General features: G+C 44.1%; 1 protein-coding gene across 2 annotated transcripts in view; it reads right to left on the bottom strand.

The window, feature by feature from the left end:
- Grid1 (glutamate ionotropic receptor delta type subunit 1) overlaps nt 1-19864 on the bottom strand; it is a 796332-nt gene that overhangs the window by 12292 nt on the left and 764176 nt on the right. For both annotated transcript variants that reach the window (XM_004658009.3, XM_045137810.1), the window contains exon 14: nt 5506-5672. In XM_004658009.3, the coding sequence (XP_004658066.1) occupies nt 5506-5672 (167 nt within the window). The remainder of the gene's footprint in view (nt 1-5505; nt 5673-19864) is intronic.

Raw genomic sequence — 19864 nt, forward strand, 5'->3', positions numbered from 1 at the left:
ATGGAAGAGTGAGACATGAGCCCAGAAAAATGAGTAATCATACAGCAGGTCACAGTGGTCTTGCAGCTTCTGGGAGACAGGAAGTATCTATCCTAAGTGCTTAAAAGTAAGTGTCGAGTCATGTCAGTGTTTCGACGTGGTTAGTACTTTTTCTCATTTTTTAAAGAGAAATAAATGGAGGCAGAGTTTGGTAGAATACCTTCTCCAAAATCACTTGGAGCCTGGCAGGGCTGGCTACCTTTGGGACTGGCATCAGTGTTTGGACAGGGGCTCATCGTGGCTAAGCAGGTGCAATGCGGCCAGGGAAGCTGCCAAGTGGCAAGTGAGGATGGAGGTCTGAGATGAAGAAGATGAAATTGGAGCTGAGATACGGGCTCTGACAGGGTAAGAGTGGAGTGTGGCTTCTATCGCTGTGGCACTATGTGGATCTCCTCTGCAACCCAGGACCCCACGGTAGCCAGCCAGTAGTAAGAGATAGGTAGCTTCCAGATGCCCAACATGAAAGGTTTCCATTTGATGAGACACTTTGAGTCTGATCTATGGAGATATATTCAGCTCACAACAGTGACCTCCCTGGGCTCTTGTGTGTACAGCTAAATGGTAGCAGTCCTTCACCAGCTGAGGCTCAACGTGGGTGATTGCTGTCTCTGCCCTGGACCGAGCTTAGGAGAGACCAAAGATGAGAGCTCATAGGGGTCCATGAACATACCAGCATCTTGGCCCCCAGCACAGCATCACCTCTTACTGGCTGGAAAGAACCTGGCTTGGGGCTAAGAGCAGGCTTTGGAGGCACCAGATTCCATCTGTGGTTCATTGGATGAGGTACATGCCCTCTTAGACCTCAACATCCACATCTTTCCGACAGATTTCAGATTCTCACCTGATGAATAGGTCAGTGGCTTTGGGGCAGGGGCTCTGCTTTCCTTACATCATTTCCATATACAAGCCTGGAGCCCACACAAATGGCTACCAGCAGATACACTTATTCCACCAATAAATGCACAAATGCATTTACTGAACAATGAAAGCCAAAAAAAGTGAAATAGCCATGAGAAGATCATGCCATAATAGTGTCTGGAGAAAGACTAGAACACTGAGAGGCCCACAAGACTTAGGATGTCACTGTGCATGGAGGGACTCTGTCTTCCCAATAAGTGCATTTGTAAGAATGCCTCGGAGCATCGTAGCTCTCCCAGATGGCAAAACTCATGGTTAACTGGTCAGTTGCAGTTTCTCTGTCATACCCGCACATGGCTCTTGTCAGGCTGGGGAAGCTGCCCGGCCTGTGCACTGTGCACTGACTTTCACGAAGTATCGGCCAGCAGGGGTGAGCTGGATGGGATTTCTATAAGCTACAGGAACTGCTGTGTAATGATGCAGGATTTCAGGACCCTGGAGAAGGCTAGCGGCACAACTGTTGGCTTGCCATGGAGACATGTGGACATTGGCTCTAACTGACAAACATTAGTTCAAATCTAGACTTGGAACCTCTTGACCTTAGCTCTCTTATCACTAAACTCTGATATTGAAGGCACATGCATCAGAGGCCTTTAGCGCAAAACCAAGCAAGGAATAACAACTCCATAAAAGGAGGTCACAAGCAGATGGCCATTTTGACCAGCAACTTTCTTAAGCCAGTCTTCAAGTGGGTGACTTCTTACTAGCAACACAGTAGGGCCAAATGATTGCCACTGCCTGAATCCTTCTGCCAGTCTAAAGCACCTTTTCTATTCCTGTTTACTTTCTGAAGCTCAGAAGTCTGTATGACTTGCCCAAAGTTGCAATTAGAAAGTGTCAAGGCTTCTCCTCAGATCTGTACCATTCTGACTGGAGAGGCCTTGCTCTTTATAGAACAAAAGGCTATTCGCCAAAGGTTAGGTTCTGGCCTATGGGCAGGGTGAAGCCCTGGACAGACCATGGGGTCATATGCCCTTACGGTTCTTGGGGAACATCAAGCAGGCTGCTTAAATTTGCTGACTTTCTTTCCTGGCCTTTCTTTTCCTCTATAATTGTATGCCTCTTTTAGGGCCAGTCTTGTTCCAGGATGAATGGGAGACAATTTATAAGAAAACACAGGATAAAACAAAAATAAACAAACCAAGTAAGAAATGTAAATATGGAAGCAATAGGGGGAAAAAAAAAACAAGTCACAGACACAAAATATCTTCTAGAACGAGGCTGAACTAATGTACACCATAATAACCCATACTCCTGCTTACGAGGAAGCCAGAGCGATAATAGCCACTTCCTGAAGCCAGTTGCTCTATTTTCCAGACAGATATAATTGCAGGTGCTTTCCTTTATTCAATAGGCATGGAGCCTGCTACACAGTAGGTGCTCAATAAATGGCTATTAAGTTGCTAAACATTTATTGAGTGCCCACTCTGCATGCTGTGGTCTGCAAACTTGTTACAGCACATAACATCTAACACACACAACTACCTTTACCCTGGCATATTCCAAAGCAGGGGAAGAGCTTTGCATCCAGAATGAAGGAAAATGTAGTTACAGAAGCTTGACGTAAGGCCCTGACTTGTGATTTATCCATGGACCCTTTATCGACAAATGGCATAGCTCATGAGGCCCAGAACGATACCCTTTCACTCAGAGGCATGTTCGAGCTAAGCAAAGCTCCCAATGCTGCTTTCACCATGCAATGCAGATCTTTCTAGAGCCATTGATAGCAGTAAATTAGCAGAGGTCTGAATATTCCCCCCACAGTAGACACCTGTCTGTTGGGAATGCTCAAGGCAGGCTGCACCATAGAGGCACATGACCATCTTGCAGGAGACCTGCACAGCCCACTGAACACACAGCCTTCTGCTCAAAGTTAAGAGGAAATCAATTACTTCTCGTGGGGCATGAAAGCTGGAGTAACCACTTTTATTTATGTTGAGCACTGGGAAACAGGGAAGAAACCACAATATTCCCAAGGGGGGATCTGCACGGGAGATTTCACAGTCATTAAGTCAACACACCGCAAGCTACAATTGTTCCAGAGCTAGCCTCCCTCTCTGGAACCTTGGGCTCACAAGATGGTTCTTGGTGTACTGTTTCTGGAGTCACATAAAGAATATTTAGCTCTTTCTCTACCCAGAAAGCCCCCTGCTCATTTCTATCTTCTCTGAGATAAGGACTTTCATACATTCTTCTGATCTAACTGGAGTTTCCCCAACCACCGCGGCTGCCCTGACTCCATCAGACAATCCAAGCTTCCCAGTCAATGTCTGCTTTCTTCTCTCTCCAGTGCATTGATGCTCAATTTATGAAGACTTGTGGTAGGTTAACTGAGCGGTAGCAGAACATGGGGCTCTCACCTCCCCTCTCAGGACCCTGGTGATCCCATGAGCATTGTCTTTGGTCCCATTAGCTGTGTGGGGTGCTGCTACTGTGTTGGCCCATGGGCTGCCTTACCATCTGCTCCACAGAGATGCTCTTGGGCTGATGGTCTGTGCCATCCCGCTGTGCCTCCCATCTAGGGAAACCAACTTGTGTAAAGTTCAAGAACTGCGTGTTCTGTACCCTGGAGCAAAGCCAGCTTTTCTCCACATCTTTGGTGTGAGCCATTGAGCCACCAACTCCTCCTCTCTTATCCCTGCCCTCTGCTACAGGGAATAAAACTTATACTTGATGAAATTCTAGAGAAAACCCCAAGATGTCTTTACTGGTCCTAACCCTGTACCAAGTTTTCCAAATAAGACGCTGGCTGGACTAGTTGCAATCCCTCCTCCTCAGCCTCCATGATGGGGCCGAGGCATGGGTGATTAGGAGCAGAATGAGCCAGTCTAGGAGGAAGAGGAGAGAGATTGTAAGCTATTATGACCACAGGCCCAGCATTGGAGCTCAGGAGATACACATTCCGCTCCCTGTCTGTCAGCAGCCAGATGAATAACCACGGGTGATTATTTCCTGAGCTCGCAGATAGATAATAGATGGTCTTTAAGGGCATTCCTGCCTCTACTTGGATAGTCCTCAGTGTTTGAATTCATATGTAAACCAGACAACTAGGAGTTACTCCTTGCACTGAATAGGCATTTTCACATTGATATTCCTGCCACATCTTGGAGTTTGATGGACCAAGACAGAGCCTCCCCAAATCGCTTCTTCACTGGGTCTGAAATTCTACCCTCTTTCATTCAACAGGATTCTACCTCACAGACACGTGCAAGAAGAAGACACCAGGCTAGACATACTTGAGGACGGGAGTCCGTGCTGATAAATGGGCTATGAGAGAGAGGGTACCAATGTTACCCCTGTCCTTCAATTCCGCTCCCGCTAACCAAGGCCAGGTCACTCACTGATCAAAGGAGGAGGACTTACGGCTGAAATTGGGAGTAGGATGAGCAGAGCATCATGCTGAGGAAGTTGTGCAAGTTTCTGGAGGGAGCACGTGTTAGCGTGATCATGCCCAAGGGCCCAGAGCCAAGAGTGCTCCAGGGATGGACTTACCAGCAGTTGCGAAACTAAGCTAAATTTAAATGCAAAGTAGACATGCTGCATTCCTTTCTGGTGGTGGGTGCTTGGTCAAGGCTGAAACCTTCTCACCCAGTCCTCACTTCCTTTTCCCTCCGGCGTGCATGAGTATTCCCAAGTGTTAATTAGCAGAAACGAGGATTGATTTTTCAGAAGATACTTTGGCAACCTAGAAACTCTTCTGACTTGGATGGGTAGGGGAAGGCAGGTAATGAGTGTCTAGCCTCTCTTTCCAGCAGAGGGCTAGGTCCATTCCTCACCCCAGCAGGCAGTATCTCTTCAGCCAGGAAACCCCTGGTCTAAATTCTTTAGCCCCTAGGGTCATGGGCACGTGAACGTGGAGACGTTCTTCTTGTGTGAGCCCATTACTTTAAGATGACACACTGGGGCTGGAGACATGGCAAAGCCAAAGGATCCTGGTTCAACTCTCCAGGACCCACATAAGCCAGATGCACAAGGGGGCACACGCATCTGGAGTTCGTTTGCAGTGGCTGGAGGTCCTGGCATGCACATTTTCTCTCTCTCTCTCTCCCATAAATAAATAAAGTATATAAAAAAGATGACACACTGATGATGGCCACTTTGAATAAACCTTTATCTTTATATGTGATTGTTAGGCCTCTCTAAGATTCTATTCATTCTTCATTTATCTGATGAACTCTTACTCCAACAATATGCCTTAGGGATCATGATCTCTGAGAAGTCATCCTGGGTCTCCTAGATACAGTTAGGTGGCTTCCTCCACTCCCAGCACCCTGAGAATGTCACCCCTACAACATTTACACCCTGGGATGACATTGCCTGTGCACATTACAGCTCTGTTCATGATATGTGCCTGTGTGGGAAGACATGCACATCTCTTCACGGAAGGACTGTTCAGGGTCCCGGTGAAGGTGGGAAGGAGCCTATAGTGGTACCTAGGAAGAAACAAGTGTGTTCATGCTAGCTCTTGTGTTGCAAGAGGAGGCTGTCCTCCTACCCTAGTGGCTGCAGTTCCAAGGCTGCCGGCATTGTCTTGTTGACTGTGCCTACCTTTGGGAGAAGAGGTCCCTGTAGGGGCTGCCATGCTGCAGGGCAATCCCATAGCCCTTGCTGCTGATGCTGTTGCTAATGACAGTCACCGAGCAGTCATCGTCTGTCAGGGCTGCGTACTCCACCACAGCCACGTCCCAAAGAAAGGCGTAGTTCCCCTTCTTTGCCTGAAAAAAAAAAGAAAAAAAAAAGAAAGAATCCAAATCACCGTGAAGTTCATCAGGCTTGTTTGACTATGTTAATTTTAAGAAGTGAGACATCTCAACTGCAGCATTTGAGGCAAACCTCTAAATGGTCCTCTGACAAGGAGACTCTATATCAACCTCTCCTAGCATTCTCTGATCTACAGAAGCCAACACTGACTAGTTAATGCTCCTTATTTAAGTTACATACGAAGAACAATGTAATGGATGGGCCTGGAAAGGATTATACTTTGCGCGGTAACCCTGGCCCAGAAAACCAAGTTAGCATGTGTTATCTCTCATATGTGGATCCCGGCTACTAATGTTTGGACTTGTATGTAAGTTGGAATAAAACTCGGTAGCAGAGAGGCCAGGAAGCTAGGAAGAGACTCTAAGAGAAGGAAAAAGGGTGGACTTAAGGGGATAGTGATAAGGTCTTATTTAGCCCAAGTTTGGCATTGAACTCATGATCCTTCTCCCTCAGCCTTCCAAGAGTTGAGATAACAGAAACACACCAGCGTCACTAGGAGGATTTTTATCTTATTTCAAGATCCTATGTGACCATGACCCAATACATCCCATTTCCTTGTCAGATTCTTTCCATTGAAAGGATTTGTGGACAACTGGGTGACCTCCTACAATGGCAATCTGCCACCTTGTCAGAGATGACACACACCTGTGCCACCCATTGCCTTTCACCTCAGGGAGCAATTCCAATATCACACCAAAGCCCCACTCCTCAGCCAATCCAATTCCAGAAGTCTTAAACGACTCTGACCCAGGCTACAAAATTATACACATCTTTCTCTCTGTCCACATAGGAAGATAACAGGCTTTGAATTTTTTTTTTCCTGCTGGCAAACAAGGTTTCTCATGAAAAGATATAAATTTTCAACCTCTTAGTAACCAACTTTCTCAGCAGAATGTTGACTTATGACCTAATATTTGGCTTTAGTCAGACCGCAGAGCATTTCACATCCATGCTCGCAATTCAACATGACAATCAGACACTGTTATTTGTACGATTTCAAAAGGGCATGTCATGTTGAAGGAAGAATTAAGATCAGCTTCATTTCTACCTTTCAAGGGATGTCGTAAGAAGGAAAAGAAATGGAAATAAGCTGGCTCAGGCCAACTGGAAACTGACTCTGGGAAAAGCTCACCACCATGGCCACTTGGATGTGACACACCCGGATGCCTTTAAGCCACACTGTGGCTGCAGTGTGGGCACACGGGCAGGTGAGCTCAGCTCAGCTGGAGGGGAGAACCTGTATTTGCAGCCTTGCTGGACTAAACTGTGGAGGGTGTAGCATCCAGAATTCATGCTGGCTGTGCCCCAGTTTCCACTGCCTGCTTCTCCAGTTATCCAGACAACAGGGTAAAGGAGAAATCTCCTTCTTGGCCTGCTGGGTGACCATAGACACCCAATGCCCCTCCCTTTGTAACTATCAACGAAACTGACGACCACTGTATTTTTTGTGTTTACTTGAGGAAGCATGCGGCTAGAACCCTAATCTAACCAACGGTGCTAGAACAGAAGGACTTGTGGAAAGTGACATGTCCCTTATTTTAATGGGACCAGTTCAGGATCTTCCACAGTGGAGAAACAGGCCACATATAGGGTCTCTCTATATAGCCTATACCTTGTTCTCAACATCTTTGTATCCCTTCTCGGCATACTACAGTCCGATAGCCCACCTCTCTCAGCCCAACACCTGGCAGAATATCCAAGAGAACATTCTGAACTTTGCAAATCAAATCTCTATTCTTTCCTGTTTGGCCCAGAGGATGTAAGAGACAGAAGCCATATTCAGTCAGACCATGAATCAAGAACATTTCACGTGCAACTGTAAGAAATTAACCCAAGAGATTGCTTAGTGGTTAAGGCACTGACCTGCAAAGCCAAAGGACCCAGGTTCGATTCCCCAGCACCCACATAAGCCAGATGGTCAAGGGGGCACATGCATCTGGAGTTCGTTTGCAGTGGCTGAAGGCCTTGGCACACCCATTTCTCCCCTCTGCCTATTTCTCTCCCCCTTTATCTCAAATAAATAAATAAATAAATAAATAAACAAAACAAAATAATCCAACCCACCCCATTACAGCTCTGCTGACCTTATGTAGATTCCTCCCTTGTTGCCTCTTCTTGTGAGCTTCCTGCATATAAATATCTAAGATATACTTGCAGGGTCAGCTCCACATGGCCCTTAATAACTAACAATCCACATCCTTGTTCTGTGCTCCTTGTCCAAAAGCTTAGCTATCTCGTGTCAAAGACACTCAACATAGCAAAATGTCCAATATACCTAGGAGAGCTGAGAACTTCCTCTCTTTCTTGTCCTTTCCATCACAAGCTCACCTCCTCTTTTCTTGGATATTACAGTTTGAATGTGAAATCTCTTGCAGGCTCATATTTTGAACATTTGTTCCCAAGCTTGTGGTGATATTTTAGGAGATTTTGGAACCTTTGGGAGGTGCAGACTGGTTGGAAGACTTTGGTCACTAGCAATAGGCCTTTGAAGTTCATGCCCAGCCCCTGGCTGCCTTACTGTTTGCTCCTGGGTTCACCATGATGTGAACAGCTTCTACTATGTGGCCCCTACCAACGAACCGCACAGCTCCATCGTGACTTCCCTTCCATGGAGAACTGAACCTGAGACAAAATGAACTTTAACAAAATGAACTCCTTTAAGTCACTTCTGTCAGGTCTTGTGGTCACATAAATGTGACTGTAACTTACACATTATCTCTCAGCGTTTCTCCCCAGCCTGCTCTCAAATTGTTACATCCTCTGGACCCCAACCTCTTGTTAAGTCTCTGGCCTCTTTGGAAGAGTATGTCTATCCTAGCTTTTCATTGTCTATCCCTTCAGCTCCATTTCACACTAGGGGACATTATCAACTTCGTATTTATATTAACCTACCTCCTCTTTCTATAGAGAATGTTTTAAAGTTCTTATGAAGACTGGAGGCAGAATTGAACCTGCTCTCAACTATGCACCATTGGCTGGGTCTCACAGAGAAGGTGAGACCAGCTAACTACTAACTACTTGCAGTGTCCTAGAGTCCCTTTACTAAGTATCCCAACAGATTTTTAATTTCATTGCTTTTTCTCTTTTCTTTCTTTCTTTCTTTTTTCTTTTTTTTTTTTTTGACATTTCCTGTTCTTATCAACATTTTCTTCTTTGTATTTTCTGGTCTGTTTCTCTCCCTGCTTCCCAGGCAGCTGTGGGATTTTTAGAGAAGACAACGTCTGAGAGCAGGCATGACAGGAAGTGAGCTGTTTATAAACAGTGTTGACGATATTCCATAAGGCCTAAAAAAGAAAAGTAAACCCATTGCCCTGTGTTCTGCTATTAAAACCAAACCAAACCAAACACTAGATTCCACCTATATACTGTGTTTAATTACCTTCATCTGGCCAGTTCTCACTACTGATTTATATGTGTCATGTGGCTCTCATAAAGCTGGGCTACTGTCATGTAGCTGTTACAAAGATGGGCTATAGACAGGGTCACTAATAGAGCCTTGTGTCTCATATATCTATGTAAAGCACCAATTGTGCACCAATACTCAGCTTCCCAGGTTCCTGTGAGCCTAGAAAACCCTTGAGGACTAGCTTCAGGGTCCTGGGATGTAAGTTCAGACTTCTTCCAAATGCTGCAGAAGGGATAGCAAGCAGATATCCTAAATTGATAGAGCCTAGAAATACATTTTAGCATTTTCTACGATATGATTGTCCATCAATAGTACTCAGTGTTGGTGATGCTCTGGCAAAATGGGATTATCTTGTACAGCCATTGGCACTGGAGGAAGGCACAACATTTTGAAAAGCAATGCAACAACATGTAACATGAACATTTAAAGCTACTTATCCAGACAAATTGAATTTAACCTAAAAATAACTCAAATGTATCTCCAAGACGTGACAAATCTCTCAAGTGTAGAGCTGATGACAAGGCAAACATGCAAGCAGTTTAAGTGTTCAATGCTAGGGGAATAACAAATTAGAGTTTATAAATATGATGAGATTTATGCAACACACTAATTAAAAGGACTAAAGAACTGTATACATAGCCTTAAGGCACTTTGGAAACTCTCCCTGACATCGTGTCCCACTTCTAAACATTTCTTTCTTTTCTTAAAAACAGAAAATATTTAGAAAAAATAAACCAACAAAAAACATTGGCACAGACATTATAAAAACAGATGTGAGGATATTCAAGAAAGGAGGCAGAATATCTTTGCCAGCCAAAGGACATCCAGACATCTATAGGCAGAATGTCACACAACAGCAGGTGTAGGGACCTCTGGCTCATCTCCCATCAAGCATCTTAGCAAACAAAATCCATGTCCATCCCAGATGTAGATTCCCTTCCCAATCTGTCTGTATACTGGAGAGCTGCAAATGGGAAGGAATAGAGATCAAGAGGCTGCCTGGCCCAGTACTCTGGACACCCTTTCTAACATTTGGCATAAAATGATAAGCCAATATTGCTAAAGGAAGGTTGGGCACTATAAAGACAGCCACAAGTGAGCTGCAGCAGTGGTAACTCGCTGGCTCTCCCTTGTCTCACACTGGTAATAAAATGAGATTGCTCTGTCTTTCATTGTCCCATTGCTTTGGACCTTTCTGGAGCTCACTTGGAGTACAAAATTTCAGAGCCTTCAGCCTTTGAGAAAAGAGCCTCATTACACTTTTCTGTGCCATCCTAAATGTTTTGAGAAAGAGGCAAGCAACTATATATCCCCCCTCCTGCCAAGAATGCTGGTACTGCCAACACCAGCCACAAATACTGGAATGAGGTGGTGAAGGAAGCCAGGTGTGTATAGTGCCAGGTCTCGGCTGGGTGTGGGGCATCATCTGAGTGCCAGGGCCTTTAGCAGCCCAGTACTTCAATATGTAAGGGCAGAGCATCTATCCCCTTTTGTAGATGAAGAAACCAAGGCTCAGAATAATAAAGCGACTTGTCCCAAATAAGCTCAGATAATGACCAGTGGAACCAAGTCAACCTGGGTGGGTTACAGCTGTTGCCACAGAGGCCTGTGCTTTCTTCTCTGCCTGGCTTGAGCTCTCACGGAAGGAGGGCAGACTGGTGTCTGTGCCCTTGGATCTTTTCCCAGGGGAGGATGCTGGTGACAAACCACATATGAATGACAATACTTGTTTTTCTCTGGCTTTGCACACAAAGGGGAAGGGAGAACACAGTGTCTGCGCCATCCCTGGGGAGGCTTAAGGACATCCAACCCAACTGAACCACCCACCTGGCACCCTCACTGCTTTCCCTTGCATCCACCCATTCACCTCCACGAGACAGAGCTCCGCTTGTTAAGTCTCAGCTCCTCTGGCCATGTTCTTACAGTGCAAGTACATGGCCAGACACAGCCTGAGCCCTGGCTATGGTAACACTGCATTGTGCACCGTGCCAAATCACAAGAGGCAATAGTAAAACCCTACACCATCTGCAAAGAAAAAGGATAATTTTACAGCTTGCTGGTAGGAGTGTGGGCTGGCATGATATTTCTGGAATGGCAATTTGGTGGGAATTGAATGCTTCTAAAAATCTGCATATGCAGTGGTTCTACCCTTTGGGATTTATCCTATAGAATTTCTCTGTTGCTGAAGAGATGCTTATGCAAAGATTTATTTTTTTTTCAGAGTAATACTGTTAAACTAGAATAAACTGGAAACTATCTAAATGCCCAAAACGTGAGAATCAGGTAGGTAAATGGTATTATTAGGTGACAGAATATTATCTTTCTGCTAATATGGTGCTTCAAAAGAACACTGATTGCTGAGGGAAATGTCCAGGACAAAACAGAGGCAGCCCTGGGCTGTTTCAGAGTCTAACTGCATGGATTTGAATCCCAGCTGCATGATTTGCCAGCTGTGTAAGTGCAGATAAGTTGTTTAACACCTTTGGGCCTACATGCTACTGGATATAAAATTATAAAATGGACACCATTCTGACGAGAATTAAATCCCTCAACATATATGACATGCTTAGGGCTCTCCTAAGTAAATTACAACTAATATTAGAACATTTAGTGAAAAAGAAACTGCTGTAATAGATGATAGCTTTTTTTTTTTTTTTTTTGCAATTTTCTTATCTAAGGTTTGTACTTTTAAAGAATCAAAATCAAGTACCAAGTATAAACAATTGTCATCTCAGGGAGGTGCCATTATGGGAGAACTAAAGAAAAAATAATTCTGAGTTTTCCATGCTTTTGCAGTGCAGTGAGTCTTTCTTTCGTGACTGCAGATATCTAAGAAGGTAATATTAGAAATTCCCTCTCATATCTTTAGCACCGTGTGAGGAAAGAGTGGCAGAGGAAGGTCAACCCTTCATATCCAGTTATTGGCCGGACGTACATTCTCGGGAGCTGATTGCTTCCAAAGAGAACTGTCCTCCCGTGAGAGTCCAGAGTGCAGAGCACTGGGTCTGGCACAGGGCAAGAATCCCACAGGGCCTCTGCTTCCTCCTCCTCCAGTCAGTCCCAGCAGGGGTCAGGAGATGAACCCACCAGCTGGGACCAAAACACCCTTCCTCCTGCTCACTCCGCATCTGAAAGCTATCCTTTCACTTTCACCAAGCCAACAACACACACTGTGTGAGTAAGGCATGGGTGCAGGTCTGTGAGAACGTGTGTTCTAAAATACAAGTATTTTTTTTAATTTATTTTTTAAAATTATTTATTTATTTATTTATTTATTTGAGAGCGACAGACACAGAGAGAAAGACAGATAGAGGGAGAGAGAGAGAATGGGCGCGCCAGGGCTTCCAGCCTCTGCAAACGAAGTCCAGACGCGTGCGCCCCCTTGTACATCTGGCTAACATGGGACCTGGGGAACCGAGCCTCGAACCGGGGTCCTTAGGCTTCACAGGCAAGCGCTTAACCGCTAAGCCATCTCTCCAGCCCTAAAATACAAGTATTTTAGAGTGGTGTGTTCATATACCTAAGTATGGGGAATGTATATGAGCGTATATATGCATACAAAAATGTGTGTTCACATAAAAATATGTACCAGAATGTTTATCTGTGTAAGTGTGGGTGTGAGAATTGTGAAAGCATATGCATGCGTTTATCTGGCTATGAGTATATATGGGTATGTGTTAGTGTGTATGTGAACGTGGGTGAGAATCACTTGAATGTACACTTGTATGAGCACATCCTCGTACAAGAATTGTGTGGCTGTGCCGGTGTGTATGCATGTGGAAATTTATTTGTGCTTGTGTATGTGTGCAAGAAAGAGAAGAAGAGGGAGGAGGGAGAGAGAAAGAGAGAGAAATTATGAGCCTCACATCTCCCAAGGAGGCACCAGAGAAGAGAACTCAGATACTCAAGTACCTAGAAGCCCATGAAAGAAGCAGGAAGATTATCTTTTTCCTCTAGAATTAAGAAGCCAGCTGTCTTGGTCTTTCAGAATAATGGAAAGAGGTTGTCTCAAATGACATGTCATTACACGAGACAAAGCCCCATTGAGGAAGCTGCAGGAATCTGAGATCCAACGAGTGTTAGCTAAGGACCTTACCTGGCCCAGACCCTAGACCAGCAGGAGGAGGAAATGAGAATAAGGCACATTTAGAAGGAGAGAGATCATCACAGCTGGTTTACCCCACTTGCTACAAAAGTGATTTTTCCTGACGTTCATGGGGTGCAAAGTCAGTTGGCTCCTGGCTTCAGACCACAGTGAATGGCACGGAGCTGGGCCGTGAGGTAACACAACCACAGAGACATCAAGGCAGAGGGACATCCTCAGCGCATGGCCATGAGTGGAGGCATGCAGTTTGGTGGTCACACCAAGACTAACTGTTCCCTCTGCAAGAGGACAGAGGGAATGGACACTAGAAATTTGGTCCATGATTGCTCATCCTCTTCTAGTGTGTTGCTGGGTCCTGAGGAGCTCATTCTATAGTAAGAAGCACAGCAGACAGAGAAAGCTGCAGGAGATTACACATCTCAGCAAAGAGCAACAGCGCCTGTTAGGCCCTTTAACACCCTCCCTAGAGTCTTCAACCCGAGTTCATGGGGAGCACAGCATGCTGTATTGGTGAAATGATTGGACATAGTAAGCCAGGCTGTTTCTTGGCATTCTTGGCCAGCCACTTGGGTCCTGTAAGTTAGTGGCCTCACTTGGAGGGCAAGCATAGCATGTCCATCTCACATGCCTGCTAGGGGGGAAATAACATGGGAAGTGTCTGACCCACACACACAAAAATTCAAACGAGTGTCAACACATTATCCTCGTGATCACCAACATCACAGCATCAAGTTTGGATCTTGATTAAAATGCAATTGCCTCGGGATAAATAACACTTGAAATTGTCTTCCATCAGCCTGGCAAATTAGAAAGACTATTAGACTGGGTTACAGTCTCATACCAATTACCGACTCATTATCAATTTATGAAAATGCAAGAGATTCCCAGACGGTCGTTAAGATCTTCTTCCCCAGCTTCAATATCCTCCAGGTCTATGTGGAACACTAGTAGTCATCCAAACGTGCTCAGGGACCGGGTACACCTGCATCATGATGAACTTAGCGTGCATCATGAACTTACCAGCATCATGGAGAATGTGTAGGAAGCGTAAATTCCCAGGTCTCATGCCAGAACCGCTGCATAAAGGTGAGATTTAACCATAGATAGATAGATAGATAGATAGATAGATAGATAGATAGATAGATAGATAGATAGATATAGTTCCTGATCTCTCTTGAAATTAGATTTGAAAAGACCTGGATACCAGGGCACAAAACTCTAGAAGGAAGATGGCAGCATAGAGAGACCAACGCTTCTAAACACAAAGCTTAAAGGAAAGTCACGCTGGACACCTTCCAGAAAAGGCCTCTGGCTTGGTGCTTTCCCACTTGTTCTTCTCCTGGAAAGTTCAGGATTTATTTACAAACTGTGTCTAGTTCCTCCTCAGGAAATGGAGGCTTAGAAAGAACTCTGCCCAAAGCCACAGCCTCAGCTTAAATCTCTGTGCTTAAACTCTCCCCCGATCTCCTCAATTCGCTTTCCTTTCTTCCACATCAAAGGTTCAATACCAGTCGCCCCAAAAAGCTCCCACGGTGTCCCTTCAGCAAAAGGCTGCATTCTAACGGTTATTCAATGTCAACCATCAGAGTCTGATCAAGTTTTGGCAATGGACATCTGCCCTGGAAACTGAACCTATATGGCTACATTCCTTTTTGGCTCTTGGGAGAGACACAGTCTGGTGTAATAAACCTTCCATCATCCTACTGGGACAAGGTTTGCCACATATCCAAGGGAAAAGGAGCATGTTTGGCATTAAGACAAAAGAAAATTCCTAACCTGGAAGAATCTATGGCTCCTGTCTTGAAATGTGGGACTGTACACCATCAGCAAAACTAGGGGCTATAAACAAGCTTCTCAGAGGGGCAAAAGTACATGCTGATTTCCAGTGATGGGTCAAAATTTTAAATTGTCCAATGACCATGATAAATAACAGGCTAGCCTAAGTTATTCTATGGGGAAAAAATAAAGAATGATCTAGAAAGAATAGGTGTGTTTGCATAGATACCAAGTAGGATGAATGAAGAACGAAAACTGTCATCCCACAGAAATGAAATAGTCTAGTGAATACGTGAGTCCAGAAAGCAGAAAGTGGCATTTGCGTGGTCAAAATTCTCTCCAAGTATAGGGGCAGGGTTGTGTAGATGTTCCCTATGGACCATGCACACATGCACTCCCTCACATGCACAGAGACGTAAGCTCTTATCCTCTACCCATCTAGCATGATGCCTAGAGTACGGTTGGTGCCAGATAATCTGAGGAGCTCTGGCCCTTGAGTGAGCGAGCTGATGTGGCCATGTCCTGTCTGTCCCTCCAGAGGCATTTTCCATGCAGAAATATCACCAATGGACATGCTGGGACTAGCTAAGAGGCAGTTGCTAAAAGTTACGATGAAATCAAGTATTAATAAAAAAAAAAAAATCAATGATAGTAAGTACAACTCTCAAATTCAAAGAACCACAAGAATCAGCTGGGGGGGGGGTGGGCATTGTAAAACCCAGGTGCTAGCCTCCTCACCCCTCAGCTTCTAATTCACTAGACTTGGATCAGAGCCTTAGAAGTGATGTTTCCAGTAATTTCCAGTGGGTTGCTAGCGCTGCTGGAACAAGCCTACCCTACGAACCAACTCTAAGGGGTTGAATTACACTCTGTAAGGAATGATGCTAATCACTTTACATCACTTCTACCCTTCATAATAACTCGGGGAAGGTCAAGTGTTATTCTTTTTTTCTTTTCTTTTCTTTCTTTTTTTTTTTTTTTAGACAGAGAGAGAAAGAGTGAGATAAAGATTAAGAATTGGCGTGCCAGGGCCTCAGCCACTGAAATCAAACAAACTCCAGATGCTTGTGCTAACTTGTGAGCATGTGTGACCTTGTGTTCACCTCATCTTTGCGTGGCTGGCTTATGTGGGATCTGGAGCGCTCAACACAGATCCTTAGGCCTCATGGGGAAGTGCCTTAACCTCTAAGCCATCTCTCTAGCCCCTATTGTCCTATTTTTGAGAGTTACTTAACCTGTTCAAGATCCCGTAACTGGCAAAAAGACCAGTTTGGTAAGAAACAACCCCAGTTCTTACTGACTCATACCCCGTATTTCTATTCACTACACTATGAGGCAGTGTGAATGTAAAATAACCCCCATAGTCTCGTGTGTTTGAATACTTGATCCCCAGTAAAGTAGCACTGTTTGGAAAGGTTATGAGACTGTTAGGAGGTAGAGCCTTGCTGGAGGAAATTGGTCACTGGAGGTAGGTGATACAGCTCACGGCATGCCCTGCTTCTCACTTGCTACTTCCTGCTAATGAGATGGTATGACACTGGCTTCCTGTCCCGGCATGCTTTCCCTGCCACAATAGACTCAACCATGTGGAACTGAAAGCAAAATTAAACGTGGTTCCTTCCCTAAGCTCTTTCTGGTCAAGTTATTGTTTCCTAGAGGTGATAAAGTAATTAGTATAGTATGTTGCTGTAACAGAGCATGCGATTTCTTTGAGGTAAAGTTTAAATGAGACACAGAGTGTCTGGTCTTATCCCCTAACACAGATGTGGTTAAGTGTTCCTTCACAGCCTCTACTAAAATGTTAGCCTTAACAGAAGGAGTTTATATTAGTCTTTAAATGCATAAAAGGAATACTTGATGCCATTCCTGACCGGGATTTCCAAAGGGACTCCAATCCTTCACATTTAGACAAGATCCAGGCTTTACCCTTCAGTACTTGCAGCTTTGTCAAGTGGTACCAAGTCAAAGTCTGTACCGCCTTGATGGAGGCCCTGCCTGTAGCCCAAGGACATGGCATCCCTACACTTTCTTGAAAGTCCTCTTGGTCACATCCCTATGTAGCTAACTTTCATCTGGCACCTGGAGCTCATGGAATGGGCTCAAGGCCGTCTCCAGGGGAGGACCCTTCAGATGTGAGAGATACCAACTTTCACGGGTGAAGACTTTTGTTACCAGGAGAACCATCCCTGCTTCCCTTTCTCGTATTCTCCAGAGGGATGCTCTTCTGAGCTCTTCTACTGCGTTTCCTGGTCTGGGGATGTTGAGTTAATTGATCTGTCACAATCTCCATGCTTCTCTCTGTCTGTCTTTTAAAATTTTTAAATGTTTAAAGTTTGCCCGCAGCAAATCTCCGTACTTCTGTGTTGGAGAGCAGGGAACTATCGACTCTTTATTGAATTTTCGCAACCCACTAGCAACCATCATTCCTAACCAGGTGCCCTCATACTACTGCTGCTGCTGATAGTCACAAACCACAGGATGATAGGAGAGGCATCTTATCTATGGACAACTGGCCTAATTGTTTCATACTTGGCATTCCTCATCTGCCAAACAGCAGCATCACAAAAATGCTCTGCACAGGAAGCTTGGATGACTCAGCCCACTACCACAGGTCTCCAGTCCTCCGTACATGTTATTGCCCCTTCCTCTCTCTCTCTTTTTTTTTGTGCCTATAAAAAGACTATCATACCAAGAAAATGGAAATAAAAATAAGCTTAACAAAAATGACCAACAATTTGGTTGGTACAACAAATCAAAGTGTTCTCATCAGCAATTGCTTCTTGATTTTAATGTAATCAAATAACAAAATGTTTTCCTTCAAAATGTAAAAACTCACAAAACCCAAAAGCAATAATACTCAGTGCAACCAACAGGATGGAATTGGCCCACATTTACAGCCAGTGCTAAGATAAAGCACATCAGGCTGAGGTACAATGAAAATTATGGAGCAGAGGAAATCTGAAAAAAAAAAAATCAGATTTAAGGGGAATCAACATCCTCCCACTCTCTTTAATTAGGAGTTTGAAAATAATCCAAGTTAGCATGATGGCATGGATATTGGTTTGACTCCAGAACTTACCGTACCAAATTATAAAAATTGCAGAAGAAGGTAATTGAAGAATTCATAACGAGATTTGCTTGGCAATGCTCAAAACCCAAAGCAAAGTAATTTAATAAGGAAGGCTCAGAGGGGGCTTTCCTTGATCTTTGGACTGTATTATCCCAAACCAGTCACCATCAAACAGAATTAAACAGCAAGGGGGTCATGCAGGGGCCAACTCAATCAATTGTATGGTAAAGAACTCCAAAAAGACAGAGCCAGCACCCAGGGCTGTCTCATCTTACCTCTCTTGGCTAGTCTTTCACCTGAACCCCAGTAATTCAGTTCATGCATGTTTAAGATGGAGAGATGGCCATCACTGCATTTCCATCCACTTTCACTTCCTGTTCACTGAACCTTTATTTTGTTTGCTTAAGTACTTAAGTGATTTTGAATGCGCCCATGCCTTATCCGGGTGCCTGTCTCCACCCAAGATCACACGTGGAGAGAGGGAATAACAGCTAGTTTCCCAAGGCCTGGGATGTACTGACGCCATGCCCTGGAGTTTCAGTGTGGTAAGAAGAGGCGGGAGGCGTGAATGCTCCCGTAAAGGCTCAGCACACAAATTCTGGTGCCTCCCCCTTCCCACTGCTGGAGTTATAAGTATGACCAACTTTACCCAGCTCTGAGCATTTTTTTTTTTTTTTGCTCTTTTGCTTTTTTTTTTTTTAATGTTTTTTAAAAACAGTTTTTAAAAAAGAAAGAAGAGCTACAGACAGAGAGAATGGGCATGTCAAGGCCTCCAGCTGCTGTAAACGGACTCCAGATGCATGAGCCACTTTGCACATCTGGCCTTATGCAGGCACAGCGGAATCAAACTCAGGTCATTAGGCTTTGCAGGTAAACACCTTAACTGAGCCATCTCTCCAGCCCTGCCTTTATTTCTGATTCCCCCAAATAAGACTGCAACTCATTCAAGCCATGCTTTTGATAATACTCCATATTTTTGTCAAGAGCTTTAAATATTTATTATCTTTTGATGTATATTAATTTTACCTTTGAGAATTAGACCTATAGGAATGAATGTTATAACTGGAAACAATTAGGGATGAATATGTTCTTTACAATGTTATTTATATTTCTGAAAAGCTGTAATTTATCCAAGTGACAACAAGAAGATGTTTACATAAGTCCTTTTATATCTATTTGATGAAATATTAGCTGTCACTAAATGATTAAACGTTACAAAAGCATTAGAATAATACAGGATATGCCACATTAAAAATTTATTTATTTATTTGAAAGATAGATAGATAGAGAGAGAGAGAGAGAATGGATACACCAGGGCCTTCAGCCCCTGCAAATGAACTCCAGACACATGAGACACCTTGAGCATCTGGCTTATATGAGTCCTGGGGTATCAAACCCGAGTCCTTTGGCTTTGCAAGCAAGTGCCTTAACCACTAAGCATCTCTCCAGCCTGGTAAACCACATTTTCTAGAATATCTAAGTATATAAATCTTTGGTTGAATTTTGGAAAAAAGATAAAACACAAGTAAACAAAAAATTTCTGGCATCATAGTTAGAAGGTAAAGAAAGGTAATAGAACATTGTGCTTATATTAGTTTTCTAACTTACTCTAACATTTTCTAAATGATCAAATACATTACATGTAAATTATAACCAGAGAGCCTAAATATTTTTCCCTCCAAAACCAGGTGTTAACAGTGACTCAAACTGCATTTGGAAATGTGTTTGGACCACACCGGTATGACTTGAAGAAAGAGCTTGGGCATATCCACTTGTCAAGGCATCTTGA

The sequence above is a fragment of the Jaculus jaculus genome, chromosome 18 (genome assembly GCF_020740685.1).
Source record: "Jaculus jaculus isolate mJacJac1 chromosome 18, mJacJac1.mat.Y.cur, whole genome shotgun sequence".
In the NCBI taxonomy this organism is placed as follows: Eukaryota; Metazoa; Chordata; class Mammalia; order Rodentia; family Dipodidae; genus Jaculus; species Jaculus jaculus.